Source organism: Pseudomyrmex gracilis, unplaced genomic scaffold (genome assembly GCF_002006095.1).
Source record: "Pseudomyrmex gracilis isolate BER0280 unplaced genomic scaffold, ASM200609v1 scaffold_57, whole genome shotgun sequence".
Classification (NCBI taxonomy): domain Eukaryota; kingdom Metazoa; phylum Arthropoda; class Insecta; order Hymenoptera; family Formicidae; genus Pseudomyrmex; species Pseudomyrmex gracilis.
The window spans coordinates 374,030-398,786 of NW_018020641.1; the positions used below are offsets into that span (position 1 = coordinate 374,030).

Consider the following 24,757-nt stretch of genomic DNA (forward strand, 5'->3'; position numbering starts at 1 on the left):
GGAATTTCGGATTTTCCGTGCAAATGCCGCCGATTGGCCGCTCATATTCGCCGCGCTCGCCCGTTACGAATTAAAAAGGTCGGCTGTTCGCTCGCTCGCACGATGCTTCTTCGTTCTCTTACAGCAACGATTTCTTAATCGGGATTGTCTCCCGCGAAAAAGAAAAAGATGCGCGTGCATCACGTTTCCTGAGATTTACATTTCTGAGGTAAACACTTTTGGACAAATGTTTTGATTTACTTTATAATTCCATGTTGATGTTGCATGTTAAATATAAAGATCTGTAACTAATCGCGATATTAATGAGAAAAAATTAGATGAATTTGTTGTTCATCTTGTAGGCAGAAGAAAAGAGATAAGATGAAAATCAGGAAGCAGAGAGAGAGAGAGAGAGAAAGAGAGTGAGAGAGAGAGAGAGAGAAAAGACGACCACTGGTAGCGAAAGTGTGTCAAGGAGGGTAGAAGAGGAGAAGGGTATTCGACGACAAACTCGCCACCCGTGATGTGACTTTTTTATACTTGGCGCTTAAGCCCGCGACTGAAAGCGCGACCGACAAAGCGAAGTTTCCGCGACGGGAAGTCGACAATCGCGAGACGGATTTTATCACTTTGTCAAAAGAAGATAAAGAGAATTATTTATGCTCGGAGCGTGGAGTGTAAACAATGAAGAAGGCATTGTCAAAATAAAATGTGGCAATAAAATACAGAATGCATCTATAAAGAACATTTGTCGTAACCGTTGCATTTGTCGCACTTGTCATATTATTATAAATTGAAGAACACTTGACACCGGGATTAATATTTGAATATGAAATTTCCTGTAGGTTATAACAATACGATAAATAATACCGATGCAACAGTGGTTATACAATAAACAGTCCGTATATGTAATAACATTCGGAACATATTGTCGATATAGTTTATCGCGCGAAGAGAAGAAAAGGTCGTTTCAAAATAGACCCTAATAAATAATTACTTCGCGCGCGCGCTCGAGAGAGAGAAAGAGAGAGAGAGAGAGATGTAGAGCAGTTCCGTTAGAAAGTGCGATACACGAGATAAAAATATAATAAGACGGCTCCCGGCGAGAAAGGAGAAAGTGGATTAGGACGAGGTGGAGGAGGTAGATCGGAGTTTGCATAAATGCGATGCGAGCTCCGAAGGGTCCGATTTATCGATGTGAGAGAATCTCAGTTCACAATGAAACGTATATTGAACGTGGCAACGGTCTTATTGTTTCCGGCGATTTGTCGTATCTCGACGATCTAAATTTCTTGAGAGAAGTACCGGCGACTGGAGAGATCGAAAAGATGCAAAAGATTATGACAAAACAGACTCGCAGAAAACTACACGTGTGATAACAGTATTAAAATTGGAATATACAGAATCTGGGTCGTGAACTATACTTTGTAAAGGTGACGAACAAAGGGCTGAAGTTCACAAATATCCATTTCCAATATCTTATAACATTAAGTATCTTTCTTTCTCTTACACACTGACCGCGAAGAGTGTCGATAGATAGTTCCGGAAAAATTTTTGCGCATCTCGCAACGGGAGAAAAGGTGGATCGAAAAGAGGGTGGAGAAGGAGGAAGAGAGGGTGGGAGAAAACGGGTGCATGGAGCCGACCGAACGGGATGCACGTGCAGGTGCATTGGTGGTGGGGGGCAAACGGGAATTCGCGCTGTCGCACCCGCGCATTTACCCCACCCCCTCGTCGCAGGGCGCAGGATTACGGTACCACCCCTGGCCGCCCGGTTATCCAGGCCCTCTGTTTTTAGTCCCGCTTTTTTTTCGCCGATTGGCCGCCCGTTCTGCCAGCCAGCGATGCGCCGTTCGCGAACCGGACTCGCGTGGGCGTTTTGTTTTCGCGTCGTGTTCTATACGTCCTGTTTACTACTGCCCGATTCCCGATTCGAACCGTGCGTGCGTAATACACGCTTGATCGTTATTCATATCGCCTCTGCCGGAGGAAAAAATCTTGTTCGTCTGTGGCGAAATTATATGTTGTCAGCTCATCGGCAAAGCGCTTTCAAGCCACTCGGTATAATTGTTTTAAATGCGACAATTAGAACGACTTGAACGATTGTGTCCGCAATTACAGGATCAATTTAACACGATAATTTGCCAAATAATTGATGAAAGATTATATGTGATAGAGACGCACACACAACATACCGTATAAAGATAAAATAAATTAAAAAAAAACATTCGTTTATTTTATCCACGCGTGAAGAATATTATCTTGAGAAAATACGTACTTCATTACATAACAGAATTTAATACTTCATATTATGTGACATATTTGTATCATTATGTGTCACAAGTATTGCATGCGCTCTCAAACTGAAAACGATATATAATCATGAAAATCATATGCAAAATATTGCTCTTACATACCGATTCAGCACATTCCGCTGCCTTTCGTCTGAACGTGAATCCGTCTCTCGTGCTCGCGAACACACTACACTAATTACAGAGTTTAAATTTATTTCGACACTATCGCAATTTGTGTTGTACAAGAGACAATGAAACAATGTAGAAACACCGTGTTCGCGGATTCCGTCATTTTTTTTCTCGTTCGCACATTTAATGTCGCGAGCGAGGTAAGTAAATTAAGCGGGATGTCTCGAAAATCGATATCTCGATCGAAGTGTAAAAAGTGCAAGTCGCGCTTCGAACCGACGCCATGTCTGATTCTTGATCAGCATTTTTATTGCTGCTACAAAATACGATCTTGCGTGATATTTTATACGCTAAGACAGTCGTCCGATAATATTTCAACACTCTCTCGGGATTTATTTCCACACACGATTCACTTTCGGCGATGTAAGAACGCGCTCTGCAATCTCAATTTGCATTATCGCAAAATCGTTTTTACGGTTTAGGATTTTTTTTTTTGCACAACTAAATGTACGATATCGAAATTTGAGCTCACCGTAGCGACTGTTTTAACATTTGCGCAAAATATCAGCATGTGCAAAAAAAAATATATATATATGTATATAACGTTGCGTGCTTAATTAATAAATCGCAACATTTGCCTGATGATGTTTTGACACTCCCGATATTCATTGTCAATCGCGATTAGCTTTCGGAAACAACGAGTCGGATTCGCGCGACGGAACTTTATCTTTCGCGACGACTGTGTCAAGAAGAATCACTTTCACGCGACCGCCTTGTCAAAATTCGAATCCACGGTCAAGTGATCGCTGTCGATTTCGTTTCAACACGATAGATCTCTGCTCCGGAATCACCAAAAGAGTCACACTCGCCCCGACGCGTTAAAAATCGCCACTCCGACACTCGCGATTCACTTTGAAAGAGAAAAAAACGAGAAACAAAACGACGAGTCCGTGACCGTCAAACGGCGAGAGTTCCGTGAAACTAGCGGCGTGCGCACGCGCGCCTCCTTTCGGTCACCGCCGCGCCAATCCTAATAACCTTCAAAATGTTTACGTTACAAACGCAACACACGCCTCTACAGACATCTCTCGGTTTTTCAAACGTTTCTAAGATTTATACGACGCGCATATAGTGACTCACACAGAAACCGAGTTTTCGTCGGCGTAGTGACTTTTTCGAGCGCGAGTAAAAACTGAGTGTCGAGATAACGTCGCACGAATCGTTCCACAGTATTTAATAAACAATTTCAAGAGAATTTAAATTTGTTTCGGAGAGCAGTATTATCGACAGAAGCGAACGCCAAAATCCGAGTAGAGATTCGAGAAAACGCAGTAAGTTAACGAGAAAATGACCTTTCCGTTTTCCGAATCATCTTTGTTCGAAAGTGGCCGGTGGTAAAAATATTTTTTCACGTGTATGTGTATCTCGTGTTATTAAGGAGGTTACATCGGAAAGAAAATCGCGGGTGCTTTTCCTTGACGAGTGCTCTCGCGTGCCAACCGACCGTGTAAGCTCGTGTCGTACGTGAGCTTTGCACGTGCGGTATCTCTCCGTTTTACGTGCTACGTGGTAAAGCGCGTCGACATTGCCGTCGCGACACTTTACGCTTGTCGACCGAATACATTAACCCTCTCTGTCCGTCTCTTTCTCTCTCTCTCTCTCTCTCTCTCTCTCTTTCTCTCTCGCTCGCTCGCTCGCTCACTTTCGACTCTCGCCCTTTTCCTTTAACGTTTCCTGAGAAGGAAGAAAAGAGGCGAACCCCGACGAGAGAGCTGCGATCCTTCCGCTTTAAGGATAACCTTCTTCCAAAGCGAGACTTCGTTCTATCCTGGCTGGAAAGTTTCGAGCGATGTGTTGAAGTTTATTTCTTCTTTCTTTATCTCGTTTGATATAAAAATATGTAAGTATCCAGTATTTGTTAAAAATATGTTTAAACTTTACGAGAACTTATAATAATCGTTATTTATAGAGCGTGTTTTGTTTTTTGTTTTTCTAAGTTTTGTATTTTCTTCGCGTGTGTGTGTGTGTGTGTGTGTGTACCTTTCTTATTTTTTCAATGTTTTCGATTCTTGTTACAAATCTTGTAGCGGATTTATTAAACGCGGACTTATATTTGCGCTTGGATGAAATTATTTATAAACTGCACTTGTTTTTCTCTGTCCTGAAACAAGAGTAATTATCGCGAACTATCTGTTCAATAATTTGCGAATTGTGAATAAAATAACGAGACAATAGACTTGTTAGCCTTTTAAGTAGTCATGACCGGAAATTGCAGTCTGCAATACAGCTCGCGTTTCCGACCGAACGATTCGACCAGTTGTAGAACAGAAAATTAAAAATTAATAAAACCAAAAAAAAAACATCTTTTACGAGCTAAAAAAAAAAAACAGGACAATATAATCATATTTTCTGCTTCCGGTGTTACAGGCGTCATCTAAATAGCTCTAATAAATATTCTATTTCTGTAGTTACGTCAATGTGCCGGCACACACTCTGTGAGCTCATAATGATCCACTTTACCATGCTTATTTTATTCTTAGAAATGAAATAGTAAAACGCTCACACCCAACCCACATTCTACAAATGAGCAAGAATGTGAACTGACTCTTCGGTTTTGTTACGCGTTGTTTCGCAAGATTGCATTACAAGCAAGAACCGTTTATACGTTAAAAACCTCGAGAGTCTCTTTCTTTTTTTTTTTTTTCACGCGACCGGAGAGAAAGAGAGAGAGAGAGTGAGAGTTTTGTTTTTGCAGCCGGAATAGTTCTTAGTTTCGGCAAGTAAGAGAGCTCGGGAAAGTGCTCTTAATCCGAAACTTTGCCGGTGCTTCGGGTCGGGAATACTAATATTTAATCGGCGACGCAGTTGAAGCACTGTCGCCGGTTTGCGCTTCGTAATAGCGAGCGAGCGAGCGAGCGCGACGAACGACGGATTAACGTATCTTGACGTAATGTTTGCCGTGTGACGGGGATTCTTAGAAAATCGAGATTTACGGCGCCGAGGCGCGTAAAATCGACATTACAAGCCCCAGCGCGTCCTGACAAAAATCTATATACAACAAGAGCACGCGAGCTCTCACGTAACCCGAACCATCACGTCCGTTTCCGAAAAACGAATCGCGCGCGCTGTACGACACGTTCCGCAAAAAATGTCAAAAGAAAATATCACACGACTCGCAGTTAATCGGCGTTAATTTGGAAAGAGAAATAAAAAAAAAAATTTATTAAACGACGCCGATTTAAAATCATTTATAAAAATTTGTAAACTGTGTTCGCGATATTTTGTGCGAAAGAAACTCGCGAATATAAGTTTCGCGTGAGTTGCCGATAATAAAAGCAATTTTCGGAACGATATAAAAACCTTTTCTTTAATCGTCTTATTTTTCAACAAAGAAAATGACACAATCGATCCTCTGGGAACTGTGCGACGCGTATATCTTTGTGGTTGAGAAGAAGAATAACATAGGCTAAAAAACATCGTTGTTGACATTGCTACGGGTATTGACAAGCCATTAATTTGCGTACTTTTATAAGTTTCCATCGTAGTAAATGTAAAGCAGGAGAATTTACGATGCCGAGAGAACTTCCTGCTCTTGAAAGCAAGTCGGTAAATTTCCTTTCATACGTTGGCATGGCTTGTCGTGTGCATCGACAACTTTGTAGGCACTTTTCCTATTTAACGACAAATAAATCAAAGAAATATAGGCTCGCAAAGTAGATTTTATTACTTTTTATAACGAAAATTTTTTTTTTTTTTATCTCTATATAAATACTTTTCACTTGTCGGCAAATGTTTATTGGTATATTTTGTGTAGCTTTTTTCTTGGCATCACAAAATCTTGGAAGATTACAAATGTTTGCATACATGAGAATTTCGTTTTTCGAAACAGATTAAAGATACCGTCGCCTCTGCTTGTCGTGACGGCGACCGGAAACGTCACGCGGGATTCTCTCGCGAGCGGAATCGCGGGGAATCCGAGACGAGATGAGACGGGACGAGACGAGACGAGGCTGCCACGACGAGGGGGAATACGTTTCGAGGGGGTGTTTTTGCACGGCGGAAGTTTTAACGCAATTACACGAGCGACTCCTGGCGCCTCTCCTCCGTGTGCCTCTGTCCTTCTTCTCTGCCCCCTTATAGCACCCTCAACCCTCTCCCCCCTCTTTCCTCAGCTCCCTCTCATCTTTCGCTCTGCCGCCACCCACCGCTCCCTCGCCCACGAACCTACTTTAGCTCGTACTTTATCTTTATCTGTTTTTCATCCCCTCGCCCTCTTGCTCCTGTCTCTCTTTCTCTCTCACTTCTCTCCTCCCCCTCCGTCGCCCGCGTGCACTTCTCCCTCGCCGCGCACGTCATTCCGCATTATTTTCATTTTATCGTCAGCAATCTTGGTTAATGCAATACCCCCCGTCGTCCGGGAACCCTTTTTTATTTTGCGTTTGAATATTCTATCGCGTTACCGCGCCGTGGAAACCTCGCAGCTGGAGGTGGAGAGAACAGGGGGTGGAAAGGGGACGACACCCCGGAACCCACGATGGCGTAGCACTTTGCTTCCGAGCGATAAAGATCCTCTCCGGTCTCGCCTTCGACCGGCGTGGTACGAGCTCATCCGAACTAAGAAGAGATTCTCTCGCACGATACTGTTGCCACAAACATGTTCTTTTCACTTTAAAGAGAGATATACACCGAAAGAGCTTTCTCAAGTTGTTTCTGATCGACCTCTGGTCTCTTGACTCCTTTCATCTGTGATTATCACTATACGAACGAATTAAACAGTTCTCAAAATTGACAATTTGTTCAATTTCTAAAATCAACAATTTCATTTTCTCTTTCAAGTTTTTTTTTAAATTCTTTGAGATAATTCTTCAAGTATCTCTCACAAAAGTTAAACGAATTATCATTTATTTATCACTGACAAACTACTTGTTTGATCAATTTGTTTCTATATGTTATTTTATCGTCATGTTGTTATTATCTTCGATTTTAAAGAAAAAACGCAATCAAACACAACTGACTCGAAGTGAAGTTCTTGACTAAAGGTCGCTTCTTGGTGGATGGGCATGTCTCTTTCGGTGCATCGATCGAGGGTGCATCCTTCGCGACGGACATCCCTCAGAGCAGACGCGAACCGTCGTCACCGTCGTTATCGAGTCACTTACTTTCCGCGAATCACCGCGTACATGGCCAGGCGCAAGACGTCGCTCGACGTAGTATCGATCGCCAGATTAATTTGTAGTCCAGACAATGGGCCGCCATCTCTACCGTCTCCAGCGATACATCGAACGTAACGTTACGTTATTTCGTCCGGGCGTCTTTAGTATACCCACCCGGTACACCTCCTCCGCGACGAGATAAAAACGGGAGCGGGATAACGTCCGAGACGATCCTGCCGGAAGATACAGCGCGCGCTTTTTGCCTCTTATATTTTGCCTAAACATATTTCTATTCGTGGATCTTATCGTCGCTTTCAAATACTCGACGCTCGAATGGAGCACACTTTTTCTTCCCGTCGCGTCTGCGACATTGGTAAAGCCATTTTTTTTTTTTCCCCCCCTCGGCAAATAGCATATCATATTACGTCTTACATCCTCGCCGAAACATGTTTCCCAAAATTCCATTTGCATAATTGAATAATGTACTTCGGTGTTCATTTTTTCTCTAGAATAAAATAAAATAAAAAAAAAAAAAACAAATGTTCTTCTATCATTAATTTTGATTTGAAAAACAAAACAGATGTCCATTTTTCTCGAAAGAGAACAATTCGTTTTTCAAGAGCCTAGAATATTAAAAAAAATCTCGCAATAAATTAACTAAACACTCTCGAGAGTAACTAAATCGCGAATACATCGGGAAAAGCAGCTGCTTATCGTTCGCGCGTTCCGAAATTGTTCTTCACAGCGCTACACCTTGGCAGAAACGCATTCGGCCGTTTCGCGCACACATTTCTGGGCCTTTTTTATCTGATCCAGACCACAATGCAGGTATCCGCCCATGGTTATCCGCCCGTGCACACTTCCGGATATAAACGCAAAACGACGAAGGCAAACGAGTTTCCTCTTACGATTTGATCTCTTTGAAGATGCGATCTTACACGATAGTAAAGTTTCGATCGTTTCGCTTCCTCGAGCAGCTCTCTTCTCAACAGATCGAAGCCGATTTTTCCCAAAGTTATTTTTTTTTTTTTCTTCTATACGTAACATACATACACGTACACGCGCATTTCGCAAAAACATTGCTCCTTTTTGTAAATAGAACTCTATTTATTCTCTCTCGTTTCCGTGCATTTCCAAGACAATAGAGAGAAATTTTTCTCTCTGAAAGTAGTCCTTTTCTACGCGACTTCTGCCTCACGAAAGCGGAAAAAAATTCACCAGGCAGGTGTGAAATTCAAGCGGCGTGAAACTCACGTTCGGCGATCGGCACGCGCGTGCACCGCCACTTCCTTCGAAACGCAATCTCGCCGGCACAATGGAGTATAGAATTTTTAATACCGCCGTCACACACAAACACACACACACACATACGTAAAGGTAATGCGAAACGAGGCGCAAGACAATAGCTCTTTCTCGGGACCGATTCGCACTCCTTTATCTCGACCTGGCGTTTCCTATATGAACCGATACAGTTGTTGTCGCGAAAACTCGGCGACGACAATACAGACGAAATTCATGAACACATACATATATTACATCGCGAAGTCAGTCTACATCAGATTCTCCGTAGCTTTACACACGCGCGCCTGTTTCTTTTGACTAAAGGTTTTTGTTTTTTTTAAACTCCAGTCGAACACGCGGAGTTGAATAAAATTATGTCTACGCTCAAAAAAAAAAAAAAAAAAAAAAAAAAAAAAAAAAAATAAACAAAAAACATTCTATATTTATTCCGTATATTTGTGAAAATTCTTTACTCAGTTTTCTGTTTTTTTTTCTTTGTTTTACAAGCGCAAGATAATGTATAATGCACCACTTCGAGATCCGAGGGAGAGATATGTAAGATAAAAGAAAGTTTGTTCGAACGTATAGCGATGTTATGCGCATTTTATTATAGTCGTATCATTCAAATAATATGCATGTACATAGTTTACATTCCCAGCAGAAATCTCCGAACCAGGTCGAATGAATCAGATTGACGCAGAAATTTCCACGGTGTGAGTCATCGACATAAACGAAATTATATTTCTGCCGCCTAATGGCAACGCTTGTATATTAACATTCGCCGGGCTGGCGAACAAATTCTCGCGCGCGCGCGCATACGCGTGACTCATCAGCCTCTCTTCCCCCATCTCCGCATTAGATATATATACAGTTGCTAGAATATATAAATACGTAAGGCGCTCCGTGTATGTACCATCGCGTCGATTAATCTTCGTGATATCTCGATCGATCCACACGAGATGACGGACGGAATCGCGCCAGCCGCGTGGCCGCGCCGCGCCACCTTTCCCGTCTCCGATATATATAAGGATATAGTATATCCGAGCACGCTGCATTTCCGACTATCAGATTTTCTTCAAGGATATATATATATAAGACGGTGCATTTTCTATTATCGGATATTATTTTAGAATGGGATATACAATACCCGCGCAGTAAGTCTGATGCAAATTTCGCGAAACACTCTGCATAATGATTGAAGAGATTTCATAGAAAATACATTTGTTACAATGATAAATGCAATACTCAGAAGTGATGTAAGATTCAGTGTTGATAAATAACCGAATATTTTAAACGGTTTCGAATAAAGTTTAGCGTGAAATGTGTGGATTTATACAATGTGATTTAGCGTGAGAAATGTGTATTTTACAATTAAATGTTTCCTCTTTCTCTTCAAACAAACAAAAAAATATCGATGACAAAATTTATTTTTTTTTTCTCGTTATTTTCAGAATTGTCAACAATATACTTAATGTGTCGCCTGACATAGTCGCGAACCACTCGGGAATATTTTCGCGAAAATCCGTGAAGAACAATCGCAGTACGCGAAGTCTCGCCCTTGATATCCCATTAGGCGAAATTATAAGCCGGGCGACTCGCGGGAATAAAAAAGGTCAGAGGGGGATGAGACAGCGGGACGGCAGAGACGCGCGCAAATTTCTATACGGCGATTACGGAGGCGGGGCATTATTGCATCTATTATTTCCGCAGGTTGCACGCGCCCATTATTCCTGGTGAGGCTTTCTCTCTCTCTCTCTCTCTCTTTCCCCCTCTCCCTCACTCTCTCTCTCTCTCTCTCTCTCTCCCCCTCACCTTTTTTTATTTTCGGCTCGATGTCAGCGTCGGGGCGAAAGCGCCCGGATGTGTAGCAACGAACGACGAGGGTTTCATCGGCGAGAGGACGGCGAGAGGACGGAAGGGGATTCTCGCGAAGCGAGGGTGGTGGCGGACCTGGGCTGCTGCCGGTGTACCGTAATCGAATATCCTAGAATTTAATTTCTATCGGTTCGTCCCGCGCGTCCGACTTTCATATCGCGCTTTTTTGCGACAGTCATTAAATCTAATTTATCGTGACGCTCGCGTTTTTCAGGCATGTGCGCGACCAGTCCCCCCTCCGTCCCCCGTTTGCCCCGCGCGTCGTTGCTATCCGGGTGCAGCGGTATAACGCGGCCTGAAAAAACGGGCCCCTTGGCCGAGTTTCCACTCTCTCCCCCTCTTCCTCTGCCCATCTGTCCGGAGTGCACCGTCGCAACGGTGCAACGGTTGCGCGCACTTCTCCTCTCGCACGTGTAATTCTTCCCTTTGTAATTGAATACTATAAATTAATCCTTTGATTTATCCTTTGATGCAGACGTTTCAAATTTCGTGCGCGCCACAATAAAGCGATCAACAATCGCTATATACGTATATGATGCAGGTTGATAAGCACGGATACAAAGTAACTCTACTCTGTCTGCACAATTTAATGAAAAGTTCAATTTCACTCATCCGAGCTTCAATTATATATTTCCTGTCTCTTTTTTCACGCAAATAAAGAGTGTCCCAATTAATGGATCACATCGTACAATATATTTTTACTCGTATAAATTAATTTATATATCTCATTATATCTCTCACAATGACAGCGTTAAATACCTTCGCGAGTATCTCAATTTGTGAGAGCGCGTGGTTTGGTGCTTCAACTCGTTTCGGCTATCAACTCACTCAATATTCCGTTTTGCTCTTCGGCGCGCTGAGAGCGCGATATACGTTCAAGTGCCGCAACCGACTCTGCGCGACCGGCAGTTGCTGCGGCTGAATTCCGTTTGGAAGAGTTAGCTTTACGCCGCGCGTAAAAGGCAACTCTCCCCCGAAAGCGATCGGGAGAAAAAATTACGAACGCGTCGCGCTATCATCTACCGGGCCGCGGGACTTTTTTTTTTTTTTTTTTTTTTTTTTTTTACCTCGCTTTTTTTCTTTTTTTTTTTATTTTTAATTTTTTTTTTTTTTTTTTTTTTTTTTTTTTCTACCTCGCTTCGTGTCGCCCTCGTCGCGCGCTGGCAGAAGTCCAAAGGACGAGCGGTCGCGCGCGCGGTTGCTGATCGATCGCTGATCGAGCGGAACGAGGAGGAGTAGGTAGGTAGGTAGGTAGAGAGAAGCGCCGCGCGCTTCGGCTCTCTCTCGCCCGGCCTGCTCGCTTGCTCGCGCGCGCGTCCGCGCAGATAACGACGAGAGGTTATAAATCTCCTTCCGGTCGGAATCGGGAGCGAAGCAATCTGCGGAATGGTCCGGTCATCCGTCCATCAAGTCGCGCGTACCGCGACGTGCAGTCCACGTATTAATATATATCTGCGGGGGCGGCTGTGCGCGTGCATAGAGCTGCACGAGCTTGCGCGCGTATGTGTGTGTGCGCGCGGTCTCAACGTGTACAGGGTGTCCAAGAACAAGTATCTTATATTGCGAAAGCCAATATGACAAAACGTGGACGAAAAAAAAACACGTATTGTTCGATACTTGTACGCTCATCGAGAACTATTGATTTCAATATCGAGCGTGTTGCACGTCGAAATGACGCGAGAAATGACATTTTGTGAAAATTAAAGTTTCTGAAAATGAAAGAGAAAACATATGTTACAGATTTATCTCCGATGAAGTATCTCGTTATCTTGGATCGTTCGCGACATAAGAATTCTCGACAGTAACGAGCGAAATAAAGTCATTTTTGCGCGAATTATCCCTCAATGAACCACTCCGTACAATGGTCCTGAAACACACCGTGTATGCACGCGTGTTGTCCTGCATATGCACACATACACGCGACAAAGGGTGCATCGCGCATACAACCCGCGACTGCAAGGACTGCGCTTCGCTCCCTCTCGTTCCTACCACCCTCCGTTTCTGTCGCTCGTTCTGGTCCGGTATTTATGCGCGTTTCGATGGGAAAAGGCAGCGCAACTCGGACGCGACGCAAGATAATTTCTGATTTACCGCGAGCTCGGGCCGGAGCTGTCGCCCGCCGTACATCGCGCGGAGATCCGTCCTGCGCCGCATTTTCGAAATGGAAACCCACCTATTCCCCCACCGTCGCCCACCCTCCGCGCCCAACGCGATAGCGTTCCAGCGAACGTTCGTTCGACGGAACTCGAAAAAAAAGAAAAAAAAAAAAAAAAGAAACGTCGCGTATGCTCGGAAATCGGATGCGATCGTAAAAGTCAGATCGGCTGGCAAATTTGACCGTTACGAAAGTCGCGCCCGGCTGCAACAATGGGTTATGTAAATAAGAGATGAGGAACGCTTTTAACTCTTCCGGTGGATAGATACAACGTTTATCGTCATTAAAATTCCGAAGCGCGCTCGGTCTCAAGTCTGTTAAAGACGAAGGTATATTAAATTTCTTTCTCTCAAGATTTTCTCAAAAAATTTTGTTATATCTTTTTCGCGTCTACTCCGGCCAAACGCGTTTTTTAAACGCGTAAAACCTCTAAATGAGAGATTCTAGAGACCGAAACGGAAATAATACGAGAGCGATTCGTGGAAGGAGACGAGGGAAGAACGCTGAAACCCTTTACAAGATCGCCATTTTTCCGGAACAGTGACTGTGCGTGATGATGAACGATAAAGAGGTTCGCTTCCCTTCTGTGCTTTCCGCGCGCCGCCGCCGCCGTCGTCGTGCATCAGGAACAAACGCGATGCACCTCTCTCCGCTGCATTTCTGATCGAATCCGACGCACGCAATGTCCGACCGTTCCGAGGAAGAGCGCAAGAATCGGGAGGGATTAAACGATCCTCGATAAATGCGCGCGCGAGCGGCCTTTCTTGACGGCGGCGATTCATTTCGAGATTAACTCGTAACTGATCAGACGTCGGAATGTGCGATACACGTCTGGCACACAACCGAGATTTCGAATATCGAGGAAGGATCCGCCTCAGGCGTTCGCCGTTTCGTTTTTTTTTTTTATCGTATGCGCGCGCGCGCATACGATAGAAAATAAAAATTTACAATCGCACAATAAAATCATACTGCACAAGTTTTAATTACTCTTCACATGTAGAGATGCCTACGCACACATTAGATGGTTATCGCTGATTGATACGAGATATCAATTAAGTTTTAAAACTCCGATATCCGGAGGTAATAGATTGTCGATAAACTATTGTTCTCCCTATTCTCGGATTTCAATATTTTAACCGCGATATTTGTTCCGGCCAAGAAATTCCAAGACACAGGTCCCGTAGCAAAAATCGCGACTGGGGAATTGAACGATAAAGAGCGACGGCGGAGATACGTCGTTCGACACGGAGTGTCCGCTGCGAACGGTACATCGCGGTCGTTACATTATTACGGAGAGGTCGTTGCGGGAATTTCACGTCGGCGGGATCGTCTTTCGAGCAGTTGTCCGGCTGAATGTTTCACGAGTAGCTCCGCGGACGTTCCGGGTGGACGCGCATGCAACTTTTATCAACGAGCGGATCTTTCGTCTCCCCTTTTTGACCGCGAGTCCTCCATTCACCGTTCCCGGCTGGTTGATTTCTTCCAACCCCTTCGCGCAACTCCCGCCTTCTCTTGCCCAACGCTCGCCGGGGTTTTTTCGCTTGTCGTCGTTTCGCTTGTCGTTGAAGGGGGGAAAAATACTAAGAAAACGCGACCGCTTTCCTCGCGTATTACTTAAGCGATCTGACATCGATTTCCGGTTCGAGGGCATTTTCATGTCGCGAAATAATGCATTTCCCCGAGCGAACGACGCCGCGCGAAGGTCACCGCCTTCCGCGAGACAGACGCGGGATTTTGTTTAGGATAACTTTTGACTGCTCGAGAATCGGCGCTCGACGCGAATTTTTTCGCAATTTTCAACTCGCGCGCCTTAACGCAACAACTTCTGCTTCTAGAAGGATGGGACGTTGACGTCGATACGAAAGCTCTCTCTTTCTCTCCGTCGAGCGTTGAGATGTCGTCGGTGCGAAGGAGAGAGCGATTTATCGAATTTCCTAAAGTGTTTGGAAAAGTAACTTCCGTGTGGATGCTCCACTTAAGAGCCAAGGATAATACTGACAGTCATTTTTCGTCACTGGAAATTAATCTACGACCAGAACGCGAAACAAGCGCGCCCCACCTGATGACATACAATAAAAGCAGCGCGCGATACGCGCGTTGCACTATCGATGAACTATAAACAATACAACCATCCACCAGTAATGCCAAAACTGTCAAAGTTGTGACGCAAATAGTCCAAAAATTAATCAGCGCCGCCGAAAAGAGACAACAATGCAAACGAGTACGTTCGAGCTCGATGTTAACACATTGCTTTTCACAGTAGAAATTGTTTCTCTAATTTTAACATCATTTTTATGTAAACAAATATCGCGTGAAAATATATCATTAAAAAGTGGGTTCGAAAAATATTCTAAACAGTATTTTAATAAGAGATGCATAAATTCAAGTTTGTTACAAAGTTGCGAGAAAAAAAAAGATCGCGCGAAAAGAATTTGCGAATGAAGAAAGCGTGAGGAATTTGCGAAATTCTATCTGTACCTATATACGTTAACCTGTAGCTGTCGGTCGGCAACAATTCCGTTGAGATAAATCCTACGGAACATATCCGGTAAACCCTCCGCGAGACGATTTCCGAGGAAAGAAAAGCGGCAAGAAACATTCACACTCTCGCGAAGCAGCGTGGTAAAATCGAAGGCAAGAAAAGAGAGAAAGAGGAAAAAAAAACAAAAGCAGAAAAGGAGGAAAGGAATCGTTTGGAGAAGAGATATAAAAAGAGGCGGAGGGGGGAGGGAGGAGGGCAGAAGAGAGAAGAGACTTCCATCGACGGCAAGGGGGCCGGCGGGCGGGGTGAGGAACAGAGAGAAGTTAAGTGCTCGGGCGTCTATGCGGTCCGGTTACCCCGGGATTATATTCCAAGTATTGCCATTATGCGAGGAGTTTCCTAGGAAGGCAATTTTCGAAATATTTAAAATACATACCATTACGACCGCCGTGCTAAGCCGGTCCTTATTATAAAATAGTCCTCCACCACAGGAGGAGAGCAAGGGTGGCTGCGTAATACATACCGAGGACAGAACGGGAGGAAGGAGAGAGAGAAAGACCAGTTAGGATCCCACCTCTCTACTTTCGAGATCTCTCGCGAGCGAAATAACATAACCGCTGTGTATACGGGGTACCTGCCAATTTCTTCCGCCTCGTCCTTGCGGACGCGACGACGAGGACGCGATTGAGCGACGCTCAGGCGTGTCCTGAAGAAAAAAAGAAAAAGAAAAAAAAACCAACCGCGTACCTGCTGCCCGAGGCGATAGCAAGTCCGCAAGGCACGCTCCGCGTGTGTACGCGCGTGTCTACGAAAAACTAGCAATCGCGTGCGCGCCTTGCGTGCGCCAATGCGAGCACTCACGCGCAAAAAAGCCGGGAACTGGACCGAGAACCGAGAAGCATCGTTCACTTTGTAAGTATAAATGCGGGTCGCTCCGTGAGAAACAAATGTAAGAATCCTTCAAAGGAAACGCAACTTGGCTCTAGGATTTTGACCGTAATTAAATATCTGTTTTAAAACATATATTTTGTGGAAGAGAAGGAAGAGTGAAAAAGTGATTTTTTTCTCAATATAGTTATTAAGCGCAATTAGAGCAGAATGAAAAAAACTTTATAAATAAAACATCTATAGTACAGACATTTCAAACTCTTCGAGTAATTTCTACTATCAAACGTAACATCTTGTTTTTTTTCTTTGAAAAAAAAAAAGCTTAATTGTTTTTGGATAAATATGATTCTTAAGAGAACATTCAAAAACCATCACGAACAAAAAAATTTGTTAAATTAAAAAAACTATTTAACAAATGAAGAGATTAAAAAAAATAAAACAACGCAAAAAGCAAATGTCTTATAAAAATTTAAGAACCGCTCCTTTTGAATTCTTGTTTCGGTATCAAGAGCAGAAATGTATAAAGCGCGACGGCATCGGGGACTCGAAATCTCCAGGGCATCGCCGATACGCGTCAAAAAGCGCGAGAGAGCTCTCTCGATCACTTCTGACAGCACGGTAATCGACTTCTGAGCGCAACACGGGGCGATACCGGGCCCCTGCGCGCTCGTATCGCGATCGTTTTCTGGACGAAGGGCCGAAAGGAGGTGGACGAGACGATCGGGGGATGGATGGGAGCACAGGATCGCGCGCATTTTAATACATCGGGGGCGGGCTTTTCAATTTTGAATCCCATCGGGACGATCCTCTCGCTCTCCTGATGTATCGCTTACGTTACGCGTTGATCAACGCGAGCGATCGACGTGTGCGCGTTTTTACGTGCGTTACGATCGTCGGAACGAGACACGTACACACGAATACACGCGCAACGAAGACAACGAACACGAGAATCGTCTGCGATTGTGTGCGCCTCTCGATACGAGTGCACCGAGTGCACACTCGTCCGAGCGATGCACTTGCACGCGCGTGAGCGTGCGACGCGCGAAAACACAATCAAGGCCGCGCCGGGCAAAAACACTAATTTAAACGGAACGAAGGAAATATGTAGTCACATCCGGTGTATCAGGATGAATGGCGCTCGGTTACTACAATTCACGATTTACTGTTTCGCGACTTTTTTCTCTGCCGACGCGTCGGGGATCCGTTCTCTCCTGCCGCTTCACCTCTCGCTCCCCTTTCGCACTCGCTTTTTCTTCCACTCTCTCTTCCTCTCTCCCTCCTTCCCTCTCTCTCTCTCTCTCTCTCTCTCCCGCGAGTCATCCCGGATACGAGAGAGAAGAGACAAAGAGGGATAGAGGGACAGAGGACGTGCGAGAAACGGGAGGACGGGGACAGCAGAGCAGAACGATCCGGGAGGTAAAGCCGTTATTGCCAAAAAGGATAATGCGAGGGAAGATTAAATTTTTTTCGACCCGCCCTTTCGAGCTCCACCGACCGCGTGATCACGCTTTGCTGCTTCTCGTGTTGTACACTGTGTACACTTTTCGGGGGATGCGTTTGCTCCCTCTCTCGCTCTCTCTCTCTCTCTCTCTCTCTCTCTTTTCTCTTTTTCTCTCTCGTCACCCTTTCCGTACATCGCTTTTCGTAGCCGATCTTTACGATCGATTGACTTTTGCAATCAATCATATATGTCATTTTTGGAAACCAATGTGTTGCACAATTTTTGTTTCGTAATTTTTTCTCATTAAAAAACATTTTTTTTTACCTTATTTACGTTTTTTCTTTCTATAATTTTTAATATCACAAATCACACTGTTACTTACAAATATACGTAAGCGGTTGCAATTAACAAATGTATGATGCTTTATGAAAACTGGGATTCAGTAAAACTCAATGTTAAAAAAATATGTCGCTTCATACGTACTGAAAACTACTCATTATAAAAATGACACTCATTTTTTATTGTCGCAAGATTTAATTAGTTTTGTTTTTAATTATATCTTACGAATGAAATAATGAATCGCAAGGTCTAGTCTCTCCGGTATGCGAAAGATCGTCACGAAGTGAAAACTACGTGATTAGTGCGCGATTATTAAAGTGCTCGCGCGCACGATAGGTGAAACATAATTTATATTTGCATTAAATTCTTGTTCGTGTAACGGTTGGAGAATCCTCATCCGATTCTGGGCCCGTTTCGAGGTATAAATAATTGTTGTCTCCGGTTTTCGCCGCCGGAGGCGGACGATTCATAACTCAGAACGCTCCCCGTTGACTCCCTAATTTCCGACGAGATGTGCTCTCTCGGAAGGTTTGATCGCTACTTGGGAAAGGCAAGGAGCGCTATTTCGTTATGTTATAATCGTTATAATCTATACGTGTCCAATAAAACATCGAAAATTATCCACCAAAAATACCAGTTGTGATAATGAGTTATTTCTTGCCCAATACGTAGATTCAGAGCGGGTAAGGGATAGATAGAGAGAGAGAAAGAAGAAGAAGTGCGTAGTTTTCGTCAACATGTTCTTTGATATGGAATAAATCACAAAAAAAAAAAAAAAAACGAATAACATATCAACAGAAATTCAGACATGATAAATTTCTTACATGATAATTTTGGAGGACTGGTTGTATATATCTGTATAATGAACTCTGAACTTCAGGGGAAGTGTCTTATTTTGAAGACTGTAGAAACTTTGAGAGATAGGGCTTGCTATCGCGCGAGACCGACTCTCAATACGAAAATCAAATGCGTTGCTTTGCCATTTTTTATGTAAATAGATAGTATCACTTTTTAAAATTGAAGTAACGGCAAACATCCGCTGTGTGTGTGTGAATTATTAATTATTTTTTAATTATTTTTCTTTTTTTTTTTTCATTTTTATTGCATTATTTCTCTCGTGACTTTCGACTTTGCACGTTTCTCTTTACTTTGAATAAATTAGTCCTAGAACTTTCACGTTAATACTAATACACGGTCTGCATAAATGAAAAACATCGCTTTCTCTTTATAAATTCTTCTCTCTTTGTAGACTATCGATGCATTCTATCTCATGTTTATGACACAATTTTTATAACCGTGTTCCACATAATTTTATTTCCACGTGTAATTATATCCCCTCAAAGAAGAGAGACTCATTCAAACCGTAAGAAAAATGTCGACTCTATATAACACTCTATATAACACTCGCCGCCTCGTGTGGCTTGGCATTCCATGAACCCCCTCTCTCTCCCTTCTGCCATTGGCTTTGCCCGCATCAATTAGGTATTTTAATCGGAAAAGGCATCGCGGAATAGTTGCGATACTACAACGGCGCGCATTTACGATACGCGCGCACTAGCGGCAGGCGCAGGCATGCCCGGAGAATTGGAACGTGGTTGCGTTAACATAATGGAATTCCGCGGAATGTTATAACCATTATATGTATACGTTAGAACGGATTACGTCACGACGCGCGGCGGCAGGACCGGCGACGTGCGAGAGAAAGAGAAAAATAATGTCGGTCGCGAGTCGCTCGGTCGCTCACTTTAATTTCCTAGATTGAACTCCGGCTGACGCGCCGTAGTCAGTTCTGCTCCGAGCTTTTTCGCGCGTAAACGTCGCGGGAAATCGTCCTCGCGCGCACGCACGTCAGCTCCTTCAGTACGTCCGATCCGAACGCGAAAATTTTCAGCGGTGTTTTGCGCGTCGCCAATTTTTTTGTTCACGTCAAACATTTTTTTCCACGCGGTTTTTTTTTTTTTTTTTTTTTTTACATCAATTCAACACACGGACAAACACACGCAAATCGATCGCACACACGTTCAGCACATTGGGATAATTATTAAGCGTATTATCGCTCGTGTGTGGAAACATACGTGTGTGTGTGTGTATTTCATATATAAACTTACAGAAGTATTAAGCAATTTGTTATATTGCTGTTATATTACTGTGTCTCAGATTGCGTTACGTAAGTAATATAGAAATGCGGTTGACAGCGGTGCAGATTGTTATGTGTATTGTATATATATCACATCTGTATAAAGTAAATCTTGAATAATGCATTAGAATGTATATTAACTCTGATTGTGCAATTCTGATTGTGCAATCCAGATTATAATCTTGACAAGTAGTGTAATGTATATGTGTGTATATGTGTGATTATTATAAATCTATGTTACCCGCTATACATGTAATGAAGTTTCCGCACACACTTATTGCGAATATATACAAACAAGCGACGTGCACACAATTATACATTTATTATCGCGCAAGAAACTGCGCTTGCTGTTTTCGAAAGCGGGAAAAGAGCGTTTTGTTAAGCAGACCTTTAGCCTGTCCCGGCCCAAGTCGCGCGGGCTGCCTCCGATGTCCGACGGTCGTCGTGCTAGTTACAAAACGGCTTGTAACTAGCCGCACGCTTAATAACTTGCGCCGGTAACGGACGATAAATAATGCAGGAGACACCGTCGTCCCGATGTAATTAACGAGAACAGTCGATACCCCAGGTGTGTGCGTGTGTGTGTGTGTGTACGTGTGTGTGCAGGCGTGTGTGTGCAGGCGGAGCGGACGTGTACGTGTACGCGTATGTTGGTGGTGACTGTGCGTGTAAACGCGGCCGTGTGTTTGTGTCACGTACGCGCGCGCGAACGAGCGCGGTCAATATTTGTCATCCGCTTTAACAAAAAGAACGTTACAAAACGCTCGGCCGGATGCACCCCGGCCAAATATTGACTGCGCTCATTGACGTTCATTGATACTCTCAATTAGCGCATACCGTCGAAGCCAATCGCCGGGTAATTGGGATGGACCCTCCCTCCCTTCGTGTGGAAAAGCGCGCGCGGGACTCTCTTTCTCTCCCCCGCGTATCTGCAGCCGTTCTCGGTTCTCGCTCCGCGCGCGATCGCGTCAGACGCGAACGGTTTCGGCGCGAAAACTCGTCCCGCGCGCTTGTATAATTGGCGGCTGCTATACCACTCGACTCGAGTCCGCGACTTTTCCGTGCCAGCGTCGAAAGAGCGGCCAATTATACCGCTGTGTAGACACAGAGAGCCTTCCTCGAGAGAATCGCCGGCCGTTTGCCTTGACTAGAACGCACGCGTGCCCTAATGACGTGAGGTACGCGCGGAACGCGAACCACATTGCGATCTCGTTAATGACCGTGCTTGCTCTCGGACCGACCGTCTGCTTTCGGAAAACGTCTTCATCTGTCGGCGGGAGGGGAGGGGGAGAGAGGGAAATTGGGTGCGCGCAATTTCGGAGAACCAACCCTGAAGCGCCGAACTTTCGATCGGGAAGTTTTCGCTATCACCCGCGGGAGAGAAACGCCGCTGTTTCTTATTTCAATTCGCAACCGAGAAAACTTTTAATTGACTCTCTCAAATTATTTCTATAAACGGTGAGCAAATATTGATACGCCTCTCTTTTCCTTGTATTTATTATACAATACTGAAAAAAAACGTGTACGTCGAACACACGTACGGGAAAATACATTAATCGCGGTACGCAGAAATTTATTTGCTCATTTATATATTTAATGCATCGCCGATTAAATTAGGCTTATAATGTGCCGCTTGGTAACGTGCCATAATTTAAATTAGAAGATCTCTAGTCGCATCTAATTTATCACGAATATACATATATATACATATATATATATATATATATATATATATATATGCACAAAATACATTTTTTTTTAAATAAATTTCTAATATATATTTTATAGGGCACATATTCATAACTTTTTTATTTAAATTTTTTATTTATACTACATTAATCGATTTGTTTTAACCACGACGCAACAAATGCACGTCACAAATCGTGCGCGATATACCTCTATATTGTAATATTATATCAATTTTTTATACGTTTCTTGTATCGTCCCTGTATCTAACGTTACTTTTGACGGAAGTCAGTTTTTTTTCTTGTTGCAAATAACAAATGTAATGCTAACGTTTTTATATTCTTCCTGTATTTTATTTCTACTAATTTATCTTTGGCAAGATGAGAAGTAATATTCTTCCAACACAAAAACAGGAAAACTACATTCACCGGTATCGGAATACGCATCTGAGCGGTTTGGCGTTATCACGAACATAAAAATCTTCTAATTACAACACTCCATGTAATTACGGACTTTGCATTCTACAATTTGCATCGAAAATTACATATCGGCACTGACGCGTGCAAAGACAAATGTTCGTCCGGAGAAAAAAGTTAATCGTAGAAAACAGAAAGAAGTCTTGTTCATTCTTGTTCATTCAGCGATGATTCTCGGACATAAACTCGGTGGTAATGATAGCAGCTGAGCTGAGAAAAAGCTTCGAAATAAAGAATCCGGTAATAACGTTTATCTCAAATTCAACTTAATTTTCTTGCAAAATACACGAAAAGTTGGTTTTCCGCTTTTACGAAATTGAAATGTTTTTCGTACATTACATCGACATCAGTTGTTTTTTCCTACCGAGTAAACACACATTTCTAAAACATTTTTTGGAAACTTTCGCAAAATCGTATCGTCATCATCGGGGAAATTGACCTGAACGTGTAGATTTTTGAGTCGCGAACTTTTGACACAACAAGAGTTAAAACGATTGAAGAGAGATAAAAAATTTGACACTCACCCTTTCCTCCTCCCGAATCATCTCCGCGATACCGGGTTTGATCTCAAGGTCTTCACCGGCACCAGACTGACTACCGACGCCTTGCTGATGATGCTGTTGCTGTTGTTGCTGTTGTTGTTGCTGCTGCTGCTGTTGTTGCTGCTGCACGCTGAGTTGCTGGCCATGGCCACCTAGGTGGTTGACAGGCGCGTGCGGACCGGAAGTCACGTGGCCGGGCACGTGGTGGGTCGGCAGGGAGTGCGAGCTCTGCTGTCCCTGCGGCGGTGGCGGCGGGGGTGGCGGTAGGGGCAGCGAGACCGGAAGCTCCTGCAGGTTGATCTGTGGTGTGACGGAGATGGTGGGCGTGCTGGGTGAGCCTAGGGACCTCGGTGTCGAGCTGGATGTCGGCGGCATCATATTGTGGATCTCGGGTACGACAACGTTGCCACCAAGCACATCCTGATCGTCGGGACCGATGCTACCGGAACCGACACGTTCTGGACTATGAGAACTGGACGGCGATCGCTCGCCGGACATCCGGCGGCGCTTCTTCCTGGTTGCAGCCTCCTCGAGATTTGGCCTAGACGTCAACTCGTGTTCACTGTTAACGTCTGCCAGACCACGGATCTTGAGACTCTCGGCGACCTTGAGCAGCGGCCCGATTTGCTCCTGGGAGACGTTGATCTCGCCCTTGTACATGAACTCAACAGCGGCCTTGAGCTCTGGCCACTTGATGTCCTTCATGATGACAATCGGGTGCTGACAGGGATTTTCGCAAAAGAGCGCCTGGAAGTACGGGCTGCAGGCCGACAAAACCATTTTGTGAGCCTTGACGCTGTGTCCATCGCAGGCCAGAGTCACATCCACAAAGTTTTCGTTCTGCAGAAGCTGATCGAAGACATTGGTCAGGTTGGTCTGATAATTGTTCCAGCGCAGACAGAACTGCTGGGGTGACCCAGCGCCACTTTGCTGCGTCATGATTGGTCGATGATTCGGCTTCTACTTGTCTTTTATTTCTCAACGAGTGTCTTGTTCTGTTTTGTTGCGCCACGCGTTTTCTGCTACGTTTTCTCGTCTCCAAAAACCTTGCCTTCTCTCTTCTCTTCGTCTATATGCTCTCCTCGTGGTGCGGGTTTTTTTGTTATCGACAACGTTTGTCCTGATCGGATCAGCTACAAGGCCGCATCTGCAACACACATATGCACATCCACACACGAACCTCCAGATGTCCGCGCAAAGTAATGCGGGAAGTGAGAGCTTTATCCGCGCGCCTCGTGGCAACGTGCGCGGATCTGTCAGACACAAACCGACACGAGCGTCATTGTCCCGTTGGGATGTCGCGGCCGCATCTTTGAGCCTACCTCCGAAACACACGCGTGCCTTTAAATAACGTACTCTCCGAGTATTTTCTACTTCACTACTATTGAAAAGAGTTAAAGTCCACCTTGTCTTCCCCAACGAAACATCACGACGGGAAATTCCCGAGAGGATTGCGAACAGTCAGGGGTTGCGCTTCTGACGCACCACGCGGTATACACACTTTATCCTTATGCTTTCACCCTATCTCTTTCTCTCTCCAGTGTTTTTATCTACTATCACCTAATTCATCGAAAAGTCTATCACTTGAAACGTTTGTCAGTTTTGTCCGAGAGAGAAATCCAAATTTCACCATCAACCACCCACTACCAACCACTTCAAAACGCGACAAGATCAACGACGACGACGTTTACGGCTTTGGTGACGAAATCGCGCGTTACGGATGTACGGGTACGAATGTACGAAATCGCGAAAAATGCCGCACGACGGTTACGGCGCGAACGGCCGCGTGAAAAGCGCGTGCTCCGCGCGACGAAGGGTGTCAGTATGACAAACAGTGCACGATCTGCACCCCGTGACGAGCGCGTCGCGACTGAGAGGGCCAGCAGCGCGGCGGCGGTTC

General features: G+C 44.3%; 1 protein-coding gene across 3 annotated transcripts in view; it reads right to left on the reverse strand.

The window, feature by feature from the left end:
- The window catches only part of LOC109853944 (protein bric-a-brac 2), a 335,353-nt gene that overhangs the window by 230,296 nt on the left and 80,300 nt on the right, over positions 1-24,757 (reverse strand). For all 3 annotated transcript variants that reach the window (XM_020426542.1, XM_020426540.1, XM_020426543.1), the window contains exon 4: positions 22,840-24,004. In XM_020426542.1, the coding sequence (XP_020282131.1) occupies positions 22,840-23,796 (957 nt within the window). In that variant the 5' untranslated portion in view covers positions 23,797-24,004. The remainder of the gene's footprint in view (positions 1-22,839; positions 24,005-24,757) is intronic.